Source organism: Psammomys obesus, unplaced genomic scaffold (assembly GCF_907164565.1).
Source record: "Psammomys obesus unplaced genomic scaffold, mPsaObe1.curated_primary_1811, whole genome shotgun sequence".
NCBI classification, from domain to species: domain Eukaryota; kingdom Metazoa; phylum Chordata; class Mammalia; order Rodentia; family Muridae; genus Psammomys; species Psammomys obesus.
Window position 1 is genome coordinate 13,313,403 of NW_026592666.1, and position 11,549 is coordinate 13,324,951.

The 11,549-nt window shown below is 51.2% G+C and overlaps 1 protein-coding gene across 3 annotated transcripts in view; it reads left to right on the top strand.

Annotated features, from left to right (window-relative positions):
* B3galt5 (beta-1,3-galactosyltransferase 5) overlaps positions 1-10,954 on the top strand; it is a 53,566-nt gene extending 42,612 nt beyond the window's left edge. For all 3 annotated transcript variants that reach the window (XM_055614998.1, XM_055614999.1, XM_055614997.1), the window contains one exon: positions 5,497-10,954. In XM_055614998.1, coding sequence (XP_055470973.1) covers positions 5,497-6,423 — 927 coding nt within the window. In that variant the 3' untranslated portion in view covers positions 6,424-10,954. The remainder of the gene's footprint in view (positions 1-5,496) is intronic.
* Positions 10,955-11,549: the final 595 nt, after the last annotated feature.

An 11,549-nucleotide genomic window follows, 5' to 3' on the forward strand; every position in this document is an offset into this window, starting at 1 on the left:
TCACTGGCAGGGCTCTCAGAAGATGTGAGGCTCCCTGTGCTGGTCAGGGGTCATGAGAGAGAGAGAAAGAGAGAGAGAGAGAGAGAGAGAGAGAGAGAGAGTCAGCTTGGACCAGTGACTCAGTTACACAGGTTGCCAAGTCCCCAGGTCAGCAGTGAACAATCTGGAGGGCGGGTTGTTGCTGGCTTATCTCAAATCTGAGTCTGAAGGACTTAGAACTCAGAGAATTGGGGGGTAAATTCCAATCCAAAAGCCCTCTGACCTAACCACAAAAGGAAGGTGTTTCACTGAACACAGGGAAAGACCAATGTCTGAGCTCCCTGAGGCAGGAGTCTCTCCCTCTTCACAGCCCTTTTGAGCAGACCAGTTTCTCAACTGAGCCCACGAGGCTCACCTCCATGATTTGCCTTTGCCATCCCCAAACCCTCTCAGACAAGCGTAGTTGTTGAGAATTACCCTATGGGCCAGTCAAGCTGACATAAGTTAGTCATCACAGCTCAGGAGCCGTGCAGGCTGCTGGGCCTCTGCTGCCAGTGCTTGGTCCTCACATGTTGGTAGAGAGCTGGACCCCAGCTAGGAACCTGGGGCTGACGAGGCCTTCAGAGTGCTCTGCCATTCCATGACTGGGTTGGGTTGAAGTATGCCTGCTCCATCTCCCTCTCGGAGGTACTTTCTTCACCTTGTGGTTTCCATAGGGTTTTTTTGTTTTGTTTTTTGTTTTGATGGAGGGATTTCCCTGAGAAAGCCTGGCTCAGCCTCACCTGGTAATACTGGCGATGGATTCTTTTTTGGGGGGCATTGCTTTTCTTTGGCTTCAAGCTAGGGGTGACCCATGAGCTCCCCTCCTTTCTGTGGACTATCCTCTCACCCTAGCCTCTCCCTCACTCTTCTCTCTGGTACACTGAGCACAGTGGATCTTTTCCGATTCCGCAGCTTAAAGATGAAGCGACCTGAGGTCAGCTCCTCATTCATGCCAGAGTGCCCACCTTTGTTGACCGTGCTCACAGTGGCCACCTCTTCCCGGCTGCTGGAAGCTTGGGGCTGCAATCTGGGGTTACGCAGTGTCCTTCCAGGAAAATGCTGTCCTCCTCTCTATTTCCTCATGGTGCTAGTATCTGTTCAGCTCTCCTTTCTGAGAGGGAGGTGCCTAGTCCTTTCAACTCCAGCTACAGGTGCTGACTCTGAAGGGGCCACAAGGGGCACAACTTTGGACGTAGTTTCTTGGTAATTCAATGGTAGGCAGGAAAAATGGTGCCGCTCCTAACGGGAGCAGGAAATGCAGGAGTGCCGGCGTTCGGCGTTCGGCGTGCCCATGCACTGACGTCTGGCGTCTGTAAAGGGCGGTGCAGTGAGGGAGGGGTTGTCCACCCTGGGAACTTCAAGCTCTGTGAAGTGTCCAGAGGAAAGGCACCTTGGAGGTAAAGGCACCTGCTGTCATGCCCGATAACATGAAACCTGTACCACATAATAGAGGAGAGACCGGGGCTCCCAGCAAGGTTCTGTCTGATCTCCACACACACACACACACACACACACACACACACACACGCACACGCACGCACACTACAGTATAACGATTTTTAAAGAAGTATTTTTATTTAATTTTGAAGTTACGTGTATGTGTTTGTGTCTTTGTGTGGGTTTGTGCACTGAATTTCGTTGCCCGCAGAGGTCAGAAGAGGATGTCAGACTCCCTGGAGCTGGAGTTACAGGTAGTTGTGAACTCCTGATGTGGGTACTAGGAGCTGAGCTCAGGCCCCCTGAGAAAATCACGCTGAGCCATTCTCATTAACACTGCCACAGTCCACTCTCTGACCCCACAGGCTTGCAGTCATACCATACTGCAAAATGGATTTAGTCCAACTTCAAAAGCCTTTCAGTCTCAACAGTTTAAAAGTCTAAAGTCTCCTTTGCAACTAAGGCAATCTCTTTACTGTAACCACTTGCAAAATCTAATAAAAACGTACTATAAACTTCCAACACATAACGACAGAGAATACACGTTACCATTCCAAGAAGGAGGAAAAGTGGCATAGTGAAGAAGTACTGATAACAGCAAGATGGAAATTAAGCGTGGCACAGTCCAAATCCTGTAGCTCTGTCTCCAGCGCACAGAGCTTAGCAGGCCCTTTTCCCCCAGCTTTGCTCCCTCATGTTCCAGCCCCTGTGTGCAGCCTTCACAGACACCCATGGCTCTGGCATGTCTCACATCTTGGCATCTCCCGGCAACCCAGGCTTCACTCTCACAGCTTTGTACATTGGGCTCTCAGGGCTCATGGGCCTCCAGGGGCCTCCATGCAGGGCCTTCCCTGTCACATACTGCCTGGCCTCAGCAGCACAGAGGAAGATCCCGAAACCTCTGTCCTCATGTCCCTTTCAGGACTCTGAAGCTAGAACCATGTGGACAACAGATTCAGATTCTGCTGACCCTTGACTCACGTTTGCAGTGTCTTTCGTTTGCTGCTTTTTAGGAGCAGAACGTTCCTTGTGATGCCCCTTTCTCTCATAAGCTGGGAGCTTAGCTTGGGATCCTGTCCCAAGGACACCTTCCCTTTATTCCACTCTGGACCAGGCCTTTCTTTAATCCCCTTTCCCTTTCAGTACAAGCCTTGGCTCCAGAATTAAATTTTCTGGTGCTTTTTTTTTCCTCCTCAAACTGAACATTTTGTATTTGTACTTTTACGTAAGTGTGGCCATGGACAACTGCATAACAAAGTTGACGTTAGGCTGTCTTGAAATCCCTTCTGCCAGTGAAGTCAATCCCTTGCTTTTAAATTTCGTTTCAGGCAGATTCTTATTCTTATGATATCAAGGACAGATATCAGTTACAGTCTTCGCCAAAGTATCACGAGAATGGTCTCTATCTGGGTTACAAATAGTGTTCCCCTGTGGAAGCTTTTGGTGGGGCTTCCATAGTCCACAGCACTGTCTTCCACACTCCTACTAGGATGCCACTTTCCCAGCTCACAGTCCCATTGTCTTCTTCATTCCTCAAAAACCCAGCAAGGGCGGGTTTGTCTAGCTTTATCCCCCTCCTGGTACCAAATTCTGCATTAGTTACTTTTCTATTGCTGTGACAAATACCACGAGCAAAGGAACTCATAAAACCATTTAGTTGGGCTTATAATTTCAGGGAGTTAGAGTCCATGATGGCAGAGTGAAGACATGGTGGCAGGAACAGCCTAGAGTTCACATGTTGATCCACACCCCTGAAGCAGAAAGAGCACACTGGAAATAGCATGGGCCTTTGCAATCTTACAGCCCACTCCCAATGACACACCTCCAACAAGGCCACACCACTAATCTTTCCCAAACAGTTCCATCAGCTGATTGAAGTATTCAAACCTAAAGGCCAAAGGAGGCCATTCTCATTCAAGCTGCCACAGGTTATCTTCACCCAAGAATCCTCACATGTCTGTTGTTGTAGGCAGGTTAGTCATGTGGTGTGCCTCAGGTGTACCCTTTTTAGAAGTGACAAAAATGAGGATAGGAATGCAGCTCAAATGCTCCAGGTCACACAGGGAGCAGGCAAAGGGTCAAGTCCTCTAGTAAAGTGTGAACAGCTTGAACTCTATCATTTTTTCTCTAGCTGCCCTGAGAGGCACGTCACCATTTTTCATAGACAAGCCAAGTCCAGAGGGTTGTCTCAGCAGGTAGGGTGGACCCTGTGCACGGGATACTATTGAAAAGGAATCTATTTCCTCTTGGCTTCTACCCTGTGGCTTAGCCCTTACTGGCAAAAGTGAGTTTCTTCCTCAGTGTCACAACACTAACCTGACTGATCACACACTCAGTGAGAAAAAGAGTGCAGAAGAGAAAAGAAAACCAGATTTGGGTGTTAAAAGAATAGCCTCACAGCATTCATAGGCATCTAAAATTTCAGAAAACTCTGTGTGCTTCTGAGTTCACTACTTTTCTCATTGCTATGACCTGATGAGAAGTGGCTGAAGAGAGGAAGGTTAGTTTTAGCTCATGATTTGAGGTTGTACTCCATTTTGGTAGGAAGATGAACGAGCCGCTGGGAGCAGCTGTAACTGTGGTTGCAGGAGGGTGAGGACGTTTGCTCAGCTCTTGTGGGTCAGGAGGCAGAGAGCACAGGAAGAGGACAGTGCCTCAGTCCGACCACTCACCCCAAGAACTGGCTTTGAGGAGCTGGTTCCCATCTTACAAAGGGCTCTACAACCTTCTGCAACAGCACCATCAGCCGTGGACCAAGGATTCCAACACATCAACTTCAGTTCTTTATTGCAATGCTTTTAGTTACCGTTTATTCACTTTGTAACCCAGCTGTAGCCCCCTCACCCTTCTCCTCCTAATCCCACCTCCCTCCCTCTTCTCCTATGCCCCTCCCCCAGTCCAATACCTTCCATCTTACGTTTAAAGTCCTGGAGAGATCAGGGATACAAGGAACTTAAGTTCTTAAGAGTTGCTTTTTGAGCACGCTTAATTAGCACAGAGGCATCTGTGGACAGTCCTGAGCTTATACCCAGCATGTGCGGCCTGCAGACCTGCAGGCTGCCCAGCTGGGTCACTCTGTGTCATGGAGTCATCGGAGGGTATATGGGGAGATCTGGCCCCATATACAATGGACGAGGAGTCTGGATGCTCCACCAGTGCAGGGCTGGCGGCCCCCAGAGCTGGGACCAGCGTCTAGAATCTCAGAGCTCACAGTGTGCTACAGCGCAGTGTGGCAGGCTGTCCTGTGTGTCTCACTGTCGAGGCCTGGCCTCCATTTCTGGGTGCTGAAAGGTTCCAGAGTTTTCCAAATTCGGGATCTTGTCATGTTTCTCATCTCCCTGGCACATCAACTCATGAATATTTATTTTTAATTTTTTAATTTTTAATTACGCTTTATTTACTTTGTATCCCCCCTCTAGTTCCCTCCCTCCTCCCCTCCCAATTCCTCCCTTCCTCCCCCTTCTCCACACACTCCCCTCCCCAAGTCCACTGGTAGGGGAGGGTTTCCTTTTCTTCCTTCTGATCCTAGTCTGTTCGGTCTCATCAGGAGTGGCTGCATTGTCTTCCTCTGTGGCCTGGTAAGGCTGCTTCCCCCTCACGGGGAGGTGATCAAAGAGCAGGCCAATCATGTCAGAGACAGTCCCTGTTCCCATTACTATGGAACCCACTTGGACACTGAACTGCCATGGGCTACATCTGTGCAGGGGTTCTGGGTTATCTCCATGCAGGTTACTTGGTTGGAGTATGAGTCTCAGGAAAGACCCCTGTGCTCAAATTTTTTGGTTCTGTTGCTCTCCTTGATGAATATTTTTTAAAAGTTCATTTTAAAATTGTGTATATATGGGGCTTGATATCATTCCATACACATATGTAATGTGTAACATTCACACTGATTCACAATTCTATTTTCTTAAACATCCGTTTTCCCTTTGCATTGGGAACTTCTTTTGGTAAGCTTTAAAAGCTTTTATTTTTTATCGTGGTGCCCACTATTCTGCCTTCTGACTCTGTACTGGCCGCTTGTCTTTGTTCCTTCAGATGGTCAGCGTGAAGATGAGGCTGATCTATGCGCTCATCCTGGTGATCGGGGCACTGTGCTTGTACTTCAGTATGGAGCCTTTCAAAGAGCTGCAGTTCGTTTACAAGCAAAGCCACGGGAAGTTCCTCCAGCTTCCGGATATAGACTGCAAGCAGAAGCCACCTTTCCTCGTGCTGCTGGTGACCTCATCCTACAAGCAGCTGGCCGCTCGCATGGCCATCCGCAAGACGTGGGGCAGAGAGATGAGCGTGCAGGGGCAGCAGGTGAGGACCTTTTTCCTTCTGGGGGCCTCAGACAGCAGCGACGAGATGGATGCCATGGCAAGGGAGAGCGAACAGCACCGAGACATCATCCAGAAGGACTTCAAGGACGCCTACTTCAACTTGACCCTGAAGACCATGATGGGCATGGAATGGGTCTACCACTTCTGTCCCCAGGCAGCCTTCGTGATGAAGACAGACTCAGACATGTTTGTGAATGTCCCCTACCTGACTGAGCTGCTGCTGCGGAAAAACAAAACGGCCAGGTTCTTCACAGGCTACATAAAGCCCAACGACTCCCCCATCAGGCAGAAGTTCAACAAGTGGTTTGTGAGTAAGTTTGAGTACCCCTGGGACAGGTACCCACCGTTCTGCTCGGGCACCGGGTACGTCTTCTCCAGCGACGTGGCCATCCAGATCTACGAGGTGTCGGAGAGCGTTCCGTTCATCAAGCTGGAGGACGTGTTTGTCGGGCTCTGCCTGGCCAAGCTGAAGATCCGGCCTGAGGAGCTGCACAGCAGGCAGACCTTCTTCCCGGGCGGCCTGCGCTTCTCCGTGTGCCGCTTCCGGAGGATCGTGGCCTGCCATCACATGAAGCCCCAGGACCTGCTCCTTTACTGGCAGGCTCTGGAGAGCTCTCAGGAGCAGGACTGCCCCTCCGTCTGAGGGGAGCCTGGTGGCACCGGGACAAACTCCAGAACTTTTGGTGATGATCCGGTCTTGCTGGGAACTGCCAGGGGTAGAGCAAGGACCAGGACGACAGTGTGCTGCCTCGGTGCCCTGCACACGCGAGAATGGACACACATGCAGAGCAACGGCTTGCTCCCAGCTGGCATCCAGAGCAATAACAGATTTCAGGCCTTTGCACTATGTCCTCAGACTTGCCTTCACCCGCTCCTTTCAGGGCTCAGCATACATATGAAGCCATGGACCTGACTCATCATTCTCACTTCACAGGTTAGGGACCGGCAGCCAGGGACACTTCCTTGTCCAAAGATGCATAGCCAGCAGACGGAGCAGGAATAAGAATTGAGTGCTGTCAGAGTTCAGGGTGGCTGCCCCCGGTGTCCCATCCCTTAGGAGAGGGTGGTGGTAAAGTCTTAGGGGTAATTAGCATCCCTCAGTCCCTTTCCTGACTCCTCTGCCCCCCACTTGCCTGACATATCTGGGCACTGAGCCTGTGTTAGCCAGCTGGTACCCGTTGCGCCCTCAGTGTAGTTCCAGGAGACACCTGCAGCCTGCAGCCACCGTAGCTCACTTACATGCTGGAAGGAAACTGAGTTACATGAGCCTAAAAGTCAGGCTGAGAAGCCGCTGCCGAGCCTTGCTGTATGAACTGAACACACTGCTGATGCCCAGTAGGTGCTGTCTCCACTGAGCCTTCCGGGGCAGCTGGTCTCTGCTGCAGATGTACTGATGGACGGGTGGGGACCAGCTGGAGGCCCAGAGCACTTCAGATCTCTAAGTTCACACTCAGGGGCCTCCAGGCTCAGGCATGGTCTGTGTGGTATCCAGGGTGCCCCTGGGTCCTGGGCTGGGTTTAAGCTCCTGGGCTACCGAGCATGGAAGTAGGCCCAGGCTGGGGCTCTTCCCATGTCAGTGGTCCTTCCTGACCCTGTCTCTTCACATTAGATTTGTCACGTGGTCATAGATATGCTGAGTGTTGCCTTTTGGAATTTAACTTGCTATTCCCAGCTTCTATCCTCATCTCTGAAGGTTTTCAGAGCCGGGTGAAAACAGGGTCCTGCGGCCATGCAGCCACCGTCACCAGACATGTCGCCGTGCTCTGTGTTGCAGGAAGTACTGCTTTCTCCCACTTTTAACTTCACTAGATTTTACTATGTGCTTAGAGCAAAGGCTTCCTGGGACCGGGTAGCTGTAAATGTTGGGATACGCTCCCACCTGAACTCAGGGACACTTCGTGGTCAGAACACCGTTAGGTTGGAGGAAGCTGGACCCTGCCTCCGGGGCCTCATTCCACATTTGTTTCTGTCCCTTCTCTAAATTTCTTCTTCAACTGTTGGGGAAAATTCTTCTGCCTGTGACACTCTTCAAAATCGTATAGTGCCGAGTTCAGTACCCATAGTTCAGAATGTGTGGAAATCTGAACCAGGTGAAGAGTAGGGGAAATTGTCCCCAGGTAGGGGCCACGTCCACTATCCAAACCCAGCCCAGCCAGTCTTCTGACGGGGTGGGGGTGTGGTGTGAGGAAGCCGAGGCTTGTAACAGGATGGTGGCTTTGCTGTTTGGTGGGTGGAAGAGCGGGCATCAGAACTCGGCACTAGCTGCTCTGCCTCAGACCTTCCCTCTCTTCATTCATTCATCAGCCACATTGCTCATGGCCCCACACACGTCAGCAAGGTCAGGGTTGGGGGTCTGCACGCAGCAGGCCTGAGCGCGCACAATGCTGAGGGGAGGGGAGGGCACATCCTTTGGGCATGTGTAGTGTCCTGGAGCATAAGCAGATGTCCCTGTGCCCACAGCTGCTGTTGCATTGAAGATGTCGGGCGTCCTTAGGCAGCAGCCATTCTTCTTTCCTTTAAGCAAACCGGGTGTGGGCAGAGGCAGCTGAGACCTGGCCGTGCACCGTAACACAGCTTCCCGCGCTTCTCTCCGAAGCGTGGGGCTGGTGCTACCCCGAACCCCGGCCTCTCCCTCCCCTGCACTCGGCTGCTTCTGTCCTGCTGTTGTCTTAGTGCCGCTCTGCTTCCTGGTTCTGCCTGACCCTGTGGCTTTACCCTGGGGTCTCCGTGGAATTCCCACAGACCCATGGTTTAGACTAGCCTTCTCATGAGGTCATGTGTGTCTCCCACATGCACGAATGACAGAGCCAGGCCTCCACCTGCAGGCGCCAGGATAGTTTTACTCGGGAAGTGACACAGCAAATGCCTCCAATCCCTTCTTAGTGTGCGACATGGCCTTTGCCCGCTCTGCTGCACAGGGCCAGGGCCGAGGGCCAGGTGTGCTGTGGTGGGGACATGAGCCGAAGCCGTGGCCCACAGGTACATCTAGAGGCTCTCCGGAGCAGGCTCCAGGCAGAAGTGAAACATGCATGCCACCCTTCCCACGTGGCTTTTACCGTCACAGCGGCATGGGCGATGGCGGCGTGGTGCCCGCTGCAGTCTCAGGACGCAGTTTTGAAAACACAAGGCCGAGCCTCGGACACCCTCTAGATCCTCCAGTCTTCAGCCTTCTCGCAGACTGAAGAGTTAACAAGCCTAATTTAATACGGGAGCTGCTGAGCATCGCTTAAAAAATAGATGAGGTCTGGCTCACATGTTTCCCGTCCCTCCATCCGGAAGCACGTGCTTTCTCTCACCATGTTTTCAAAATTCAGTTAATTTTCTGTATGCACCACATTAGGGCTGGTGTCTTAGCCTTTTCTGGGCTGGTCTCTCAGGTGGATTTGGAAGCTTACGCCTCTCTGGCGGGGCTCAGGTGTAGTGGGAGACGCCTGTCATTATTCCCAGTCCTCAGGAGACCGGAGCCAGCCTGCCGCCCTTCGAGGGTCCCCTCTGGCCTGGGTGAGGACCGTCATGTGGGCTGGGGTGCTCGCTGTCGGTCCTGTTCCGTCCCTGACACCCACACGGTAAAAGGGGAGAATTGATCTTTACATGTGGGCATGTGCACACCAGTAAGTAAAATCTAAACAAAAGTAATTTTTGTCAAGGCGTCTTCAAACACTGACTTCCGAGGCTCCTGGCTTAGTTTTGTTTCTGTGTGCTTCTCCATGTGGCCAAGCCCTGTGTTGAGCGTGAGCACAGGTGAGGAAAACAAGACAAGACAAAACAACAACAACCAAAACCAAAACCAAAACCCTCTCAGTTTGCAAGGTGCCGTCCGTTTGGTTGCGAATGTGACAGGGAAACCTGTTGGGGGCTTGCCCAGGTCTCTTTAGCTTCCCGCCTTTTATTCTAAGGCCCAGGTTAGGCCCCTCGGGGAGCCTGGGATTGTCCTGGGGGTGAACAGTGAAACCGTCCAAGCTCAGAGCAGGGCTGTACGAGCCTGAGGCAAACGGGCTGGAATTCAGCATGACAACAACAGTGGAAGGTTTGAACTCAAGTAGCAGCAGCATCTTCTAATTACCGGGCATAATCATCTTAAATACAAGTAGGGAAATGGACTCTGTAGCCAAACGTTTTTGTGTGGTATGGTTTGGTGGTTTGTGGTGCTGGGATGGAGCCCGCATGCCTGTCAGGGCTCCCCCAGTGTGTCTCCCAGTCCCTGCTGAGTTGGTTTGCACGCCACATTCTACTACCTCTGACAGGAGTCATGGGGTCAGCGCCTCACGCCTGCAGTTCGAATGCTGGGTAGTTTAACTGTTAACTTGACACAGCCTACGATCCCTCTGGAAGAGTTTTAGTGAGAAATTATGGGTTTTTTATTAACTGATGTAGGAAGCCTCAGCCCGTGTGGGTGACGCTGCCCGCTGCCAGGATGTCGTAAGCAGTGTGAGGAGACAGCTGAGGGCAAGCAAGTGTCCACGCTTGACCTCTCTGCTGGGACTGCGCGTGTGCCCGGCGGCTTTCCGTTCCTGCCTTGACACCCTGCGCTAACAGCTTGCAACCGGAACTGTGAGCTAAGCTACCCCTTTCTTCTCTAAGTTGCGTCTTGCCTGGGTTTAGTCACGGTAACAGAAACGAAGTTAAACAGATGCTCAGGGCGGTGCTCATGTGGGATGAGCCCTTCCTATGCCATCATGCTCCTGAAGCCATTGCTCGTGCCAGCCCTCTGCCACCAGCAGACGCGAGCCCTAAACTGCTTACTTTCTGCTTAGGGAGTACCTGAGGGGAGCAAGGACTCATTTCCCCCGAGAACAGAAGATACAGAAAATCCCCTCCAGGACTGGGACTGACCACTCTGCAGCTGTGGGCACTTTGTGGTCAAATCTGATTTTCTAACGGATAAAAATATTAAATGTCTGTGTCGTTGAACGGTGTTTGAAACTGTCATTTGCCTGTCTGGGAGGAGGTCCTACAGGCTCTGTTTCTGTATTCTGGGAACGGGTATATATGTTTATGATTCGTTAATGATATTTATCTTTAATAAAAATTAAGTTATGAGCAGCATGATGTATGTGGGTGGTTCTAACCTTCAGCTCCTCTGAAGTTAGCAGTGTGGGTAGACTAATTTAGACCCAAATTGGGCTTTTTTTCTTTTTAATTGATGTTTTTGTCTGGAGAAACTTTTTTTTTTAAATTTGGCTTTGATTTTTTATGCTTAGAAAAGTATTGCTGAAGAGCCTTGCTTATCTTTGAAAGATCATAGAACTCCTTGTTTCTATTGATTTTTTTGGAAGCAAAGCCATAAAGCTCTACAGTTTGGGGGTCTTTCAGGGGAGTCAGCGTCTGGGGAGCAGTGGGGGGCTGGGGGTAACATTAAATCCAGACATTAGCAGGCAACCATCTTTTGGAGTTGTTTTTTCCTCTGGCATTGTTTTCTTTGTTCAAGCTTAAGAAACTGATGTAAGGAATTGACTGTGCCTTCGGCTTCTTTGATGATTACTTGTTTGGGAGGTGCAGTCTGGATCTCTCGGGTGTCACTTACACAGAAATAAAGCCATGCAGCAGAAGCATCTCCCTCTGGCTTTAGCACAACTGTCACAGATCTAACGCTGCAGCCCTTGAGTCAGTGTGGCCTTCCTCCACACTGCCTGCCCCCTCTGCAGGCTTCCGAAACCAAGAAAAGCTGCAAGCAGCAGGGAGGCCACGGGGCTGTCTGTGGAGGTGCAGGATGGCTGGACACAGCTTCCGGCCGCCCTGCGCTTCCCCTGCCCTCCAGCTACAGCTGGC